Here is a 15,262-nt window from a genome sequence, read left to right on the forward strand (position 1 = left end):
GGTGGAGTCATGCCAGAAGGCAGGTGGTTACCCCTCCCCAGCGGTTTGGCACTGGCCTTGGTGCCCGGCAGCACCCCAGGACGTTTCACGGAGATAACCACACTGTGGGTGCGTTCGCTTCCAGGCTTTGGGGAAAGTTGTTCCCTACTTACCTGTGCTGGCACAGTGGCATGCTGGCAACGTGCTGAGTCGCTTGAAATTGACTGGAGAGATGGTTTTCATCCATCTATGTATTGAAAAAACGGTGAGATTGGATTTCAGTTACAGGGAGGTAAGGTAGGAAAAAGTCACGTAAGAAAAGGGCTTGTTTTGTTGGTTGAGGTTTAGAAAGCTTTTTAACAAGTTGAATTATTGGCTGTATCTGAAGTGAAACACTGCTTTCCTAACTGCTCTCATTTCCTGTATCATTCCAGCTTGTTCACTGCATTAATTATAGTTCAGATTTACAGTGTATTTGGTTACACACTGGGTTGCGTTCTAATTTTTTTTCCTGTGTGTGTAGAAATTTCTTTGGGAGTCAGGCCAAGAGGAGAGTATGTATATATGCATGTACACACACATGGACTGAATTTAACTGTTAGTTGCTAATTTTGTGGACAGAAGTGATCTGGATTTTTTTCTGTTTTGTTGTAAAAAGACACTTTTATTTTTACAAAGGAGCAGCAGTAGCTGAGAACAGCTAGTGTTTGGAGAGCTCAAGATTTCAGAACAACCAGAGATGAGAGAAAACATTATCTTACAAATAGTAAATGTGGCATTTTTAATTTGGTTGGTGTTTCTCAGAGGTTAGTGGATAATCATTCTCTTGTCTCGACCAGTAATCAGTTTGCTACTTAAAATATTTTATAAATGCAGTGCTTCAGAGTTTAGTTGGATGAAGTAGAACTTTTCACAGTTGAAGTAGCTTTCTGTGACCTGAAATATGAAGTGAGATCGGATACTAAGCAAGAAATCTAGCATTTGAAAATGGGCTATTTAGGAACTGTAGAACACAGAAGGTGATTGAAAGAATGTTTCCTTTTCAGTTTAACATTTCTTTTGGCTTTATGAAAACATAAAAAGAGGTGCACTAAATATACAAGGAGTGTTTTTGGAGAACCCAGTCAGGTGTTTAAATTCATTCTTCTCATTTAAACTGTTGATACACTAGAATATTTTCATTCGGAATATTCTGTGTCATGGCTTTGCAAGTAAATGATTGCAGATTAAGTAGAACCAAATATCAAAAATGTTACTTCTTTATAAATGAAATATTCCTAAACATTTGTTTCAGAAATACTGGTATGGTGAGTAATGGTATGATAAATGATAATAGATACAAAATGATGACTGAATGCACAGGTTCTCAAATAACTATGTGAAAAGCAAAAGAGAAAAATTCCAGAGAACTTTTTTTTTAAAAAAATAACTGATCGCTTTTTTTTTTTTTTTTTTTTTTTTTTTTTTTTTTTTACCCTTGCCACTAATCACAGCAGCATTTCACCTTTCCTCTTCCTCAGACACCATCTTGCCCAAGTGGTGTCAGCGCTGGGCCAGCCCTGAGGCTGGCTGCAGCCTGGGCTCTCCAGCACACAAAGGCTGCTCGGCGCTTGCCAAGCAAATAGAGGCTGATCTTCCCATAAATTCAACCACTCGCATCTTCTATCCACAGGTTGCAGTGAGGTTAACACTGTAGAGCCATTTCATTCAAAATCAGTGTGTTGATAATCCTTTCCAACCTGTGGAAGATGCTTACTCTTGTAGGAACATTTTGTTTTAATATTAAAAGGGGAGAATGGTGGAGGGACTGGTGGGGATGTATTTGATGCATAGCAGCAGCATGATTTAGTTGTAAATGCACCAATACAGCTTTTCAGTATTTGAGCCCGTGTGGGTGTTTAGTTAAAGCCATGCATGGATGATGTCTGTTATTTTGTTAGGATTTCAGAGTGAGGGATTTTAGCACTCTAATCCTGACTGACAGTTGGAAGGTTGGTGGTTTCAAACACAGTGGCATGGAGTAGCTGATTTCCCTTCGGTGAAACAATGCACCAGTGTGTCTGGGCTGCCTGTACAGAGCCAATAAATCTGTTTTGTTTTGTTTTTCTCCCTTCTTTTCTCTCTCTCCCTCTCTCTCTCTTCCCCCTCCTCCAGGCCAGGACTCACTCCTATTGCTGAAAGCCCTTCAGCTTCTCTGGACAAAGAAAGAGATGAAGAAGGTAAGGCTGAGCCTCCCCTCCATGCTGCAGTTAATAACTGCATGCAGAGCATGTCCAGACGCAGAACGCTTAGGTCAGACCTGCAATTCTTTATGATTGCTTTCAGTTCTAGCACACAGGGGAAGAGCCTATGCGTTTGCAGTGAGAAGTGAAAAGAAAAGGTAGCTCTGTGTGAAGCAGCTCAGGGGCTCGTATAAAAGAGCTGAAGTTTACAGGGCTGAATTACAGAGGGAAAAAAATCAAAGTTGCTTTTGTTTTCTTTTAAACACTTTTTTTGTCCATTAAATGGAGGATCTTTTGGGGGAGGGGGAAGAATATTTCTAGAAGCTGAAAAAATGGGGGTTGAAGTCAGTAGAAAAGTGCTCTTTGCCAAGTGGAATGATATCAAAGACTTCGTATTCAAAGTATTTTTACTACTTTTTCTGATTTGGTTTGGTTTTGCCTTTTAGAGTGGTGAATACAATTTACTCTGCCTGTCTAAAATTAGTGCTGTATTTTTATGCAGCACCCTATGGGCTCTACGTGGAGATTTTTCATAGGAGTAAAATATACTCCATCTAGATTTGGGAGCTTGAAAAGTTAACAAAAACACTAGATACATCATCTTAGTGGTAAATTTCCCATGTTTAACTCTGCATTGTTCAGGCGGGTTCATAGCCAAGATTTTTTTTCTAAAAGACCCAAAAACCTGCAGCTTACTACATCGCCATATGGAATGTGTCCGGCGTGGCTGAGTACCTTGGTGTACGTGCTCCATCCTAGGTGTCTGGAGTGTTTAGTCATTGTCCTTGTCTGCCACACTTAGACTTTCCATTAGTGATAGTCTGGTTCCCAGCCGGAATAATTGAACAACTGGAAACACAGCGTGAGAGGTGCCTTTCCAAATGGACAGTCACCAACATAGACTTGAGCTCAGCAACTCTGAAGCCTTGAGCTTTCTATCAAGTTTTGTTAGAGTTGGAGAAAAAAAATATTATTTGTTATGTCTTGGAGGCAGTTAATCCCACAAAACAACAGTAGGAAAGAGTAATCATCAAAATCTCTGTACTGTGTACCCTGGGATGTGCATGGATTGTGAAGAAAAATACTCTGAAAAAGACAAAGCCTCCCATCGACATGTCCTTGGGCAGAGAGCACCGCAGCTTTCCTGCTGAGGGTGGAAAAGCTTTGAGGATCCCCATGAGTCACACTTGCATCTCTGTTTATTCAGTTTGTTGTCTCTGGAATGCTCATCCTGGTGAGATGCATGGTTTTGCAGAGCACACAGGCTGCAGCTCCCCGGTGAGGCAGGTCTGTCCCCCTCGGAGCCACCCTTCAGGCAGCGTGGCGTGGCTGCGGGCATGGGCAGAAGCCTGTTCCTGAACCTGGAGGATGCATTTCTGAGCCATGAGGAGAGCCTTTTTAGAGAGATAAGGAGGGTTGTTGTGGGACTGGGTGGTGGCACAGCAGCAGCTATGAGCACAGCATGAATGTCCCCAGTGGTTCCTGACACGTGCTCGTCACGCTAACACTGGGGTGGGCTAATCCATCCACGGGTGGCATTGCCACCCTTCAGACACGCAGTGCACCCACAGCAAGTGTAGACATTTTTTTCGGGGCTACTGCTGCTGCCCTGCCCTCTGTGTGCAACTCGAGGTGTGGTGGTGCTGGTGCTTCCATCCAGCTGTCCGGTTTGAATAAATGAAGGAAGTTGACTTAAATACAACTCAGTCTGCTCCACTGACATTTAAATGGCAGGGAACTTCTTTGCCTCTTGCTGTGTGTGAATGTAAGTCAGTGCTGTCTATTAACTAGTGTGAATCAGTCCATTGGTCTCAAGTCAGTGACCATGAGCAGGAGGGTATCTGTCCATGGCATGACCTTGTTTTTGGAACATGGTTATAAGAAGTGGTCATTTCCTACATAGGAAAGACAGTTTTGGAATAACCAAGAAGCATCAGCAGACTGCCTTGAGCTGTGTATCTGGAAATATGGGACCAAAACTGAATGAAGTGTAGTTTGAGCGTCAGCAAAATTTTCCTATTCCCATGATCTGTCAGGCTGTAGAAATCCCCCAAGGAGCATTCCCTGCCATGGGAATCAATTGAAATGGAAATGACAATTACACTTTGAGAGGAACTCTTCTCTTGCAGAGAGACGAGCCAGGCAGCACAGCACTCTTTCCTCTCTGATTTAGGTGTCTGATGCCTTTTTTTTTCCATTGTTTTTTTTTTTTCCCCTCAAAACATACATACCACAGTTGAAGTCTTCAGATTGCTAGGAAGTTTTGAAGAAAGCTTTTCTCCTGCTTGTCAAAGTCTGGCTGGTACGAAGTCAAGACTCAGTCTAGGTAACAAGTTAGCTCTCCTGGCAGTGCTTGGAGGTGCTCTGTGTGGAAGCAGGCTCGTGCTCACACAGGACCTGGTGTCTGCTGGAGCCCATCCTGCCAAAGCCCGTGCTCTGACTTCAGCCCGAGGAGGAGCTGAGCGGTGTGGTGAAAGCTCTTGTTCAGTCTAAATGTGCTGAAGTGGGGCTTTGGGGGCGAAAAAAAAAAGAAAAGAAAAAAGAGGAGAGGCCATTTATAAAAGAGTGCAATTTAGTTGGCAAGTTGCTTTGTTTTCCTTTGGCTGTTGTGTTGGATATTTGTGGTTGGATAAGAGCTTGCCTTTTCCTTCTGCTGAATATTGCAGTGAAGTTGGAGTCCTGTGTTTAACATCAAGAACTCTTGCCACAGGGAAAGATACTTACAGGGAGTAATCTGTTATCTAAAGTCACATCTTTGTTAGTCATCAGCTTTTTCATACGGCATTTGATAATCTAGTGAGAAAGAAACAGTTTGTGTCGTAAATGATAGGTTTTGTGGTTTTTCCAGACATGAAAGACACTATGGAAAATAACTGTCTTCCAGTAAATACTGTCGATGAATAAAAAAGAACAAATTAATTGGCAAATTTTCTGTAGATTTTCTTTTGTTTTCCATGTTGTTCTTCAAACTTTATGTTGTTTCTATTGGAAGCTACGACTGGGGCCATCATATACAGTAAATTACAAGTGCTGGCTGCAGGCAGGAATGAGCATCATTTGGATTTTGCTTTTTAGCCAGAAAAGAAAGAGAGCAGCTGCTCTTAGTGATTTCTTGTTTTCTGTCTCTGCTTTTGCCTTGCTCCACGCCAGTACATGTACCATGCGGTGAAAGGTCCTGTGTGGGTACTGAAGGATGCCGCTTCTTCACCCTGCCAACCCTCCGAGCTCCTTGGAAACTACTTCTAATGTAAACATTATAAGGATATTGCTCAGTACTGCTAATTTATCACTTCTACCAGATGGGTAGTAAGTAGCCTATTAACATTCACAAAGTGAGTGTCCAATTCCTTCACATTTCTAAACACATCACCCTGGGATTCCCAAGATTTATGGCATGGAGTTTTCCCATGTTCCAAGCCCCTTTAGTCTTGCGGAGGTGTGCAGTGCCTGACGTGCAGTGGCAGGAGGTAGTTGACACAAAACACCCTGCTCGGTAGGTTTGGAGGAAAGGAGCATAGATTTGCAGGATGGCAATGTGACAGAGTCTGAAGTCTGATATTTCTTTCTTTTTAATCTTGTATGTAAAATCCAAACTATTTTGATACTCTCAAATATTCCTGTTACAGCGAGGAGCATTATGCCATTATGGCTGAAGTGGGTATAAGGTCAAATATGAAAGCTTTTGGTACAAGAATGAGGAGGAGGGGTTTATACGCCTTATTACTTGTAGGTCTGTTAGAAGATGAGCAAGTTTTTGAGCCCGGTTATCTACCTTCAATATTGCTGTTTTCCTAATAACACCCCTTTTTCCAGCTCACTTTTTTTTTCCCCCTCCCCCAAATCCTAAGCTCCTTTGTCTGCCCCACAGAACAACTTCTCTGTCTTTATGGGATAATTAGTGTGGACAATTGCTGCTTTTCCCATTGGGTTTGAGGTGCAGTGAGCCATGAAGGAATCTGTAATGACATGAAAAGTCACTGGAGGCGCGGATGGTGGCTGAATAGCAACAGTTACCTCTCTGAATAGATTAAATTAAAAAAAATAAAGCTTTGTGTTCAGCTGGGGGAAGGGAGGATTCACTAATCTTTTTGTACATGACAATGTGTTTTTGTATCGCAGCAGCTCAAGGAAGAAATCAGGCGGGGCTTTGCAGGACTGGAGGACCCATTGGCAGGACTGCTGGACATGCTGGAGAGCAGCAGTGACTGGAAGGGGAAAGGGCATTCCCTCGGGTATTACATCACCACTGAGTTGCAGCTTTGGATAAAAGAGCATCCTGCTGTTCAACAGGTTAGAAAAAGAGAGAGCAAGAGAGTCAGGAGAAAGGAGAGGGCAATTGATTTTTATGTCCCTCAAGTGTCCCCAGTTTCACTTTATTCCATAGCCCAGCGTCCTGTCTGTAGTCTTGTACAAACATGGTGTGAAATTTGTACTGAGGTGTTGTTACCTGTTGTATGCTGGCCTGAAAATGAGATAATATTAGAAGCTGTGATGTGAGAGCTGTTTCCCCTTCCAAGATGAGATTTCCATCTTTCCAGATCAAACTACTTTGATCAAGCGTTGATCTTGCAGCCTTTGCCGGGCTGGAGGCTTTCCCACTGGAACTCACATCCCTGCTGTCAGGATAAAACCAATTGCAGTAATCCACTCTGCATATTCTTCCAGTTCTGCAAATAGAAGCCAGTCACTGTATGATTGCTTAACTCCTGCCATATGGTGGGGAGCTTTTATCATCAGGAATGCAAAAAATGGTAACAGTATGACTTTTCAGCAGCTGAATAATCATTTGTAACGTTGGGTCATCAGATTATACGTTCTAATGTTTGCCTTTCCTTATGCCTTCATATATTCTGACCTACTGAGATATTCTCTTTTTGGCTCTGAACAGCAAGATACTTCTATATTTGTGTTGTTTAATTTCCCATTTTTCCAAATGGCTCTTTTTAGAAGTTGACTTCTGCCGTTATGGTATCTGCAAAGTGCAGTGAAGTGCTACTGACACTGAAATTCCTATGTCATAAGAGAACGATCATGTAGGAACACAAGGATTAATACTTGTATCTGTGCATCTTTTGATGTTGCTTTTGCTTCTCCTGCCCTTCTAGCACCCAGGAGCAAGCCTGGGAATGAAAATGGAATTCTTATGCCTTATAGGTGAGATCTCCCTGAGGAGAGTTGCTGGATTCAAAGATTTTCTGCTGGGAACTAGAGGGGAGAAATTCTAAATAGCTGTATTAGTAAAAGAGGGCATTTTTCCAGTTTCATATTTTACTTTTGCACAAGGCCATATGCCTTTTCCAGAATTATCCCGCAAACATTTAATGTTTTTAAATTGGATGCTGTGAAAAAAATGCGTATCATATTGTTCTGATTTCTGCTTGCAGACTCCATGGGGAAATTGGAGAATCCCTTCCCAAGGAATTGGCTTATTGCACTGTTTAAACAAGCTGCATTTTCAACTGCCATTGAATTGTAGCCATCTTTACTAAATCTGTGTTTGATTTTTTTTTTTTTTTTTTTTTTTTTTATTTAGTATGGCATCAAGCTGGAGGAGCTGCAGGCTCGTGTACTCAGAATACTAGCCCAGTGCCCAGCTAATCTTCTTGACCCTCTGATTAGCATTTACCAGCTCCATACAGCAGACCGGAACTCTTTGCTTGGACATGTCAGTCATCTTTATCACAAGGGCGATTACAAAGAGGTGGGTCATGTCTTTCAAATAAATTTACCTACCCAGCTCTCTAGTTCTCTGTTAATGTCTGTGTCCTTTTTTGGATGCATTTCAATGTGAATTCCGTTTCATCACAGCAGCTGCACACTGTGAATGGTACAGCTTAGCATGGTCTTCCCATGTACATGAGTAGGCTGTGTTCAACCTCATTTTTTCTAATGGCTGAGTACAGAATGCCAGTGAATCCTTCTTCCACCCCTTTTCTGACCTTTGAAAGTAATAGGTTAATAGGGTTTAATTTGGAGAATTTAAGGGGATGGTTGTGTTCTTTTTTTGTTTTCCTTGTCCTTGGCAAGAAAAGAAGGGATTTTAGTAGTTGATCATAGACCTGCTGTGCTATCTCCAATCTGCCTGCAGCGAAAAGGGTTTAGAAAATCTCTGTTCCCACGTGATTTACCCTAACGAAAGGGTTCTCAGTTTGAGGGCTTTCGAAGCCACTTTACCATTGAGGCTCATATTCAAAATGTGTTACTACTTGTGTATTTGAGTTTGAGTGGCTGGCACTGGCAGGAGTTCACCAAACCCAGAATTTGATATATTTTACTCTGTGGTTTAGAGTACTTGCAACATTTCTGACATCACTGTGATGTCTTGATAACCTTGCGAGTGTTCTCATGAGCAAAGTACAATACTGTTAATGCCTTTTTTTGGTTTTGGTTTTGTTTTTTTTTTTTAAGGCAAAAACATAGGTTTATTTTTCTCAGAGGAAGGTGGTTCACTTTGATGGTGTAGAACAGCATGATTTTGTTTAGCAAAAAAAAAAAACCCCAAACAAATAGCATTTTTTAAATCTTATTCTTCAGTAAAGCCAGATTCCCAAGTAAGATCATGGAATTCCATTCTCATGGATTTCTTTGAATATTGAAACAAGGATATTTCACATTTGATTAGAAAATCACAGGTAGCTACTTGAAACTTACTCTTTCCCTCAGTAAGTTCTTGAATATGAGTGTCTGAAAATCCTAACAGAAATAGTATTTGACTATATTCAAGTGTGATTTTTAAGTTCATGGTTCCAGAGATATTTATTGTTTTCATTAGAAATGCAGTTCTTTCTGGACCTAGTTTTGGAAAGCCCTAAATTTTTTGTTGGTGGAATTGTTTTTCTGCTCTTTCTTCCACAGAAAAGCTCATTTACTAGTCATTCCCAGCGTGAAGAAGAAGAAAACTCAACTGTTGCTTATCCTCAGCCATAGCTTTCTTCTAGTTTTGTTTTGTTGACAGAAGGATGAAGAGAATTATCTTCATGAACAACAGGAAATCTTTTACTGCCTTTGGGAATGGATCATACCTAAGTTCACATCAACTAACCCCAAAAAACCTGGAACTAGGGCTCTGAGCACTTGCAGTGGGGTGTGGGGTGTCTGATCATCCTGTTCTTCCCTGTATTTTGGATAGGGCAGTAAAGCAGATTAGCGTGTAGGATTTTTGGCTTTTCTGTCTTTCACCTGAAAGGGCAGAAATCCTTATAAATCCTTGTTGTCATTATTTATTTTCTTGCTGTGTTTACAGTAAGACACCAGGCATTTATTCTAGAGCGCATTATTCCCTTTAACTCTGTTGATGCATTTCCTACCGTGGTGTGCAAACCATGGGGGTCCCCTGCTCTGCTCACAGAGGTTCTGGAGAGAGATCTCTGCAGAAAATGAGATCCCTGGGAGCAGCCAGGGCGATTGTTTCTGAGGCGCATGTGGCCCTCGCTGTGTGCCCTGTTGTGGCAGAGCTGGTCAAAAGCTGAACCCGTTTGTGAATCACAGCGGCCAGGGGTTTTGCAGAGAGCTGCTGGAAGGGCCGCCTGCTGGGGCAGGGTGCAGGTGTCGTGGGGCGGCAGGAAAATCACCAGCTGTGTACGGGCAGGGGTGGGTTTGGTGGGAGGTGGCGCAGGTGGAGGTGACTTGGCTGCGATGCTGGGGAGCGCTGGCCAGCGGACGGCACCAGTGCTCCCATGATGCAGAACAACAAGGTCACAGTGGGAGCTAAAGGAATAAAGCGGGGACACCAAGTGGCTTTTTGAGGCGTCTGGCCTGTTTGGGGGTTTCATCCGTTCTTTTGTGAATGACGCTTGCAGCTGCTGGAGGAGTGTGGCAGCGCGGGGCCTTGCAGGGTGCGCTGGAGCTGTGCGAGGGGCTCCCAGGTCTGCGCTTCGTGGGCCCACGGGAAGAGACGGCAGGGTTTAACATTCCCACTCGGGTGGTGTCAGGTGAAATGTGGCAGCTTTGTCCCCTCCTCAGAAATGCCCCGAAGCCACGGGCCGCGGCTCGGCCCCGGGCCGGGGCCTGGGCTGCGCCGGAGCCTGGCGGGGCTGCCGGGGGGACGGCTTTGTGGGAAGGGCGATGGCTGCTGGTGAGGCCGGGACAATGCGGGGATTCAGCAGACGGGGGTAATGCAGTGCGAGCGAGTCTGCGAGAGGCCCTTGAATAGGCCAGGCTGTGCTTGAGAAGAATGAGGGGTAGGCAGAAGGCAAGCTAGTGTTTCATGGTCATCTTATGTTACACTTCAGCCTTTCAAAGAGTGTCTGGGGCTGGTTGAATGAACCTCTCTTGCACTGCGAATACAGGAGCCTAAAGACAAAGGGGACTCTTGTCACTCGCAGGCCCCTTTCGGGAATAAAAGCCATTGTCACATGAACAGGGGCAGTCTGGCAGGCTGTGCATGCTTCAGTGCCCCATGATATCGCTAAGTCTCAGCAGAAATCACATTCAGTGCCCTGTCAGCTTTGATTAGCGGGGTCTCATGACTTAATGTGCTGCGATATTTCATGTCTAAGGGTGGCGGCTGTCTTTCTGTGGGATGAATGCCCTCTATTGTCCACTGAGTTATTTTATTTACATTTTTTTAAACAGCTTATAAAGGTAAAAAGATAGCTGTGCTTAAAGAAAAAAATCAAATTCCTTTGCTTCTGGATCAGTAGTGAGTGCTGCTCGGGTCAGATACAGTGAAACTTGTTTTCACAGTCAGCATCAAAGTTCTCGTCTTGTTTAACAGCTTTATAGTAAATTCTGAACAGGTGGCAGTGGAGCTGGATTTAGGAAGGAAACAATAAATAATCTTTTTAGCCTCTGACAACCAGAAATATTCTTGGGCCTGAGAGAGCTCCCACTTCAATTTCTCTGTATTGGTGACTAGCAGCATTTTTCTCCCCTTTAATAGTTTAGTTCTTAAACAAGAATATTGGACTAAGCTATTAGTGGGACAGGGAGTATTTAATTTTTAATATTTTTTTGGTTGTTGTCCACCCAGATTTCCCTGTTCTCAAAAGCAGTGTATATTTTTTCTACTAATGTTTCATCTGTTAATTTCAACAAATAATGAAGGTTGATTCTATATGTTAAATTCAGTTAATGTTTACTCTTTCAATTCAGGTAATATGGATTATTTATTAAAATTAATTTGTTAAAATTTGTCATAAAAGAAGTTGGACTATCCAGAGAAAAAGCTCTGTAGACACAGATTTCAAAGTTTTTGTCAGCAATACATACTACTATAGAAGTAATTTGATAATTCAGTAGAAAGGATGGCTGACCAAAGAGTTAAAGGAGTACACGTATGCTGAGGTGTAGAAATGCATAGTTCAATCACCAACATGACTTTCAATTTTCAGTGTAGTGATATTTTGAACACCAATTTCAGGGATGTTATTGTTTGTAGTCCTGCTTCATACATTATGCTTGACTACACATGGTGTATTTTTGCAAATCTGTCAATACAGATCAGTGTTAAGATTGATTAAGCACATTAACGGATATTCAGATTTTGCATTTCTTCACTCTGACTTTTTTGAGCTGTTCTCAGGACAGTGAAAATGTCTCTGATATTGCTTCTTTCCCTATTCACCACCTTAATTACAAAGGCTTGTTCAACTGTTGCTGTATTTTAAAGTGTGTGCATTTCAGTTTCCTTGTTTCCTTTAAATTAAAAATAATAATCAATAAGAAAACCAAGGAGAATGTTACAGAGGATGTTTCTCATGTAAAGAAGATGATGTCAGTCTCAACCCTTTTTTCCTATTACCTTAGTCTGCTGCTGAAGGACAGCTTTAGTGGCACATCGCCTGCTAGATCCATGGCACACCAGAACAGAGGTGGCCAACCCATGGGCCATGGGCCGCTCTGCTGCCTGCTCCCAAACACCATGTCTTCTGGAGCTGCCTCTGCTAGAGGATGTCTGTGGTGAAGCGGTTATGAAGGGGCTTGAGTGTTGCTGGGAAATAATAATTCAGATGGTAGTATTCTGCTCCTACTGCCAGCATTTCTGGGTTCTTGTCAAGAAAACAGGCTCTTGGAGAAGAGGTGCAAATGTGCAGCAGATCTAGCCATACAGAGTCTGGATCTGGAGGATCTGGTGAAGGTGCGTGGCCTGTGTGCGCAGGAAGCTTGGGCAGTGCTCTGGAGAATCACTCGTTTGTAACGATGCAGTTCCCGCTTCCCTTCACCTGTGCACATGCATATTCCAACCTTGACTTTTACTTCTGTCCCTCTACCTCAGATTCTTTAGATATGAGTAACATGTCATTACTTCATTTTGACAGTCTCACTCCTTACAAAATATGTGCATGCTCTCTTGAAGGTGGACCTGGGAAATCTCTTTTTTTTTTTTTTTTTTTTTTATTATGTTTCTGAAGATCTTCCTGAAGACAGCTGTGTATATTGTGTGCTCTTTAAGCAGGAAGTAATTAAACATCTAACCTGATGTCATACGCTATGCAGTGATGCACTCTGAGAGTTTGAGAGTTTGAGCAAAGCTGAATAGCCTCAAATTTGAAATGAGTGATTCCAAAACACAAAACAGATGTTCCCAATGGTTAATATATGGTGTGCCTTCAATTATTTCCACCATTATTATGTATCCAGGCTTTGATCACTGTGATTTTCTTAGAGTTGACATTGGATCCTCCTCTGCAAAGTCTCGTTCTGTTGTTTGGTCTATTCTATGGGTTTTCAGAAATTCCTTCACCACTGATTCAGAAATACTACACTAAGTCAGTCACAGGCATATTTACCTTTGTGTTGTCCAAACTTGCTTGCGGCAAAGCTAAGTAACGCAGGAGTCATCAGAAACCATTTGTGTCTGTCCTGTATCATCACTCCAAGCAGTGCTACTAGCAAAAGGTTATTCCCCTGATGCTAACCCCACCGTGGGAGAATTGCCCAAATTGTCAGTGTAGACACCACCCAAGTGCACATGCCCTTGCAGATAAGATCTTGTGTGGCTTCCTGCACTTCGTACTGTATATGGAAAGAACAGTCATTTTCAGATGAGACAGTCGCTTGCATTCAAAACAAGTAGAGAGGACCAGGTATTGGTGCAGGGTGTTCTGGGCTTGTGTGTTCACTTCAAAACACTCCCCATTTTCCCATACTTTTGCAATTGCATGACTATATGAGTGGTCTGGTGCTCACAGTCTGGGCTGAGTGCATCAGGTTTGGGTAACTTCGCCCATCCTGTGGTCAGTGCATCTACATGCATTTTAGATATAATTTAATGTAGTATTGCCCAGCTTTGAATTCTTACCCATCCTCATCCAATCCTCCTTTGCTATATTTTTAGGTGTCTAACCTTGGGAAACAAAACCGCTACAAAGTGTACAAATATGATTTTTACTTTCACCATAATTAAATCAGAGAATGACCTAGAGCTCCCTGAGAACAATGAGAAGACTCACAAACTTTGGCGGGATTTGAATCAGGCAATGGGTCATCACCTTTTCTCTGTACTAAGCAGTGGCTTCATCATGTACCTGTCCTATATATATACTTGGGGGATGCAAGGCAAGAGAGGGAGCAACCTTCCCCATATTTCTGTTATGATCTGGGGCAGAAGGGTTTTAGCATAGGTTAAACACTTTTATGTGTAGCAATAATGCTCATAATGCTAATTCTTTGCTGTTGTTAGATTACATGCTAGAAACTCCCTATGTATGAAATGTATTTTTGTGAAAAGGCTGTTTGTACCATCAGTCAAGACTATTACATGTTCTCTAGAGTTTGGGGGAGGGTGAGTAGACCCTGATAAGCTGGCCATTATCTTAGTGTTCACCAGAGCTTTTCCATGTTCCTGTGTGGTAGCTAGGTTTTCTGTTTATTGATAAGCTGGTGAAGTGGGGGAGGTATCTGGTGCTTAGGATCTTTGTTGCCCTGCTGATCCAGCCTGAGTGAGGATCTGCAGTTGGTTAACATGATTGCTAGCTTCCAGCTACCCTGGCTAGTCTTCCAGCACAGCTTGGAGAGTGCAGCATTGCATATGGGAAAAAACGTGTTTCTGGGGTGGGGAGGGGGTTTCTCACCATTTCAGTTACAGCATGCTGTCTGCTCAATTGAAGTGTTTGTTTTCTAACTACAAAATGAGTCTGTGAATGAGGTGTTGCTTTTCTGGAGATCTTATCATCTATAAACAGACTGTTAAAAATAGGGTCGTTTTACACAAAACTTGTTTGTGGAGTGAAACAATTCAAAACATGATAATAACAAAACAAAATCTTAAAATAGCTCTAAGTTGAGACCACAGACACAGCTGCCAAACACTTTCATCTTTATTACAGTTACTCATATCTCTTCTCTTATTATTACTATTGTAAACACGCTGATTTTATCTCAGTTGTCCTCCCTATTCAGCCAACCAGCACATGTAACTACACCCTGCAATCCAGCCTGGTTGTTTGTTCCTAGGACCCAGGCCATGTGTCTCCTTCCCTGTTTGGTTTGGTGCACGGACGAGGCTGCTGCCCCGCTGCTGACAGTGTTCCCTGCTGCGGGAAGTTTCTGCCAGCAGCACAATTTGACTTCTCTGTCACCTGAGTTAGCTGGGTGATGTTAAAATGATGTTAAAAACCAGCCTGTGTGATTTGTTTGAAGTTCCTCTGACCTGCAGCAGCGGTGGTGGCATGATCTGGGTCTGCCACGGCTGGGGTTGGAAAGTGTTGTCTCTCCACACTTGGTCTAAATGAATATTTGTTGCTCTACACCCTTTGGTACAGGGTAGAATATACATCCAGTAAAAGAGGGAAACCTAACCCGACACAGCCCATGTTCATCTGATTAAGTCACCTGTATTGTTAATAGAGATGGAGATAAAACTATGCCATTTAGATAACAGTTCTGCAATTAGATTAATCTGAACATGCATGTGAACATTAAAAAGCTATTATGGAAACTACTGTATGCTTGCACGTTAAAACTAACGGATTATATGTTTAATAAAAGTTACTAATGAGATCAAATGATGAAACAAGATTTTGAGAGTTGCAAGTCTTTATATTTTATTTTATTTTTAATTCAGCTAACTAAGATATCTGGGAGGAAAATAAAACCAGCTGCCAAAGCTTTTGAGACCC

The 15,262-nt window shown here is 42.4% G+C and overlaps 1 protein-coding gene across 19 annotated transcripts in view; it reads left to right on the forward strand.

Annotated features, from left to right (window-relative positions):
• Positions 1–15,262, forward strand: part of EXD3 (exonuclease 3'-5' domain containing 3) — a 293,160-nt gene that overhangs the window by 91,723 nt on the left and 186,175 nt on the right. For 10 of the 19 annotated variants that reach the window (XM_033003026.2, XM_042786595.1, XM_042786590.1 and 7 more), the window contains 3 exons: positions 2,134–2,198; positions 6,321–6,491; positions 7,735–7,902. In XM_033003026.2, the coding sequence (XP_032858917.1) occupies positions 2,134–2,198; positions 6,321–6,491; positions 7,735–7,902 (404 nt within the window). Of the gene's footprint in view, positions 1–2,133; positions 2,199–5,351; positions 5,508–6,320; positions 6,492–7,734; positions 7,903–15,262 lie in introns of those variants that run through there. The other 9 variants (XM_042786593.1, XM_033003030.2, XM_033003029.2 and 6 more) reach the window with 5 other exon arrangements.

This window comes from Tyto alba, unplaced genomic scaffold, assembly GCF_018691265.1.
Source record: "Tyto alba isolate M040663 unplaced genomic scaffold, T.alba_DEE_v4.0 Super-Scaffold_11, whole genome shotgun sequence".
Classification (NCBI taxonomy): domain Eukaryota; kingdom Metazoa; phylum Chordata; class Aves; order Strigiformes; family Tytonidae; genus Tyto; species Tyto alba.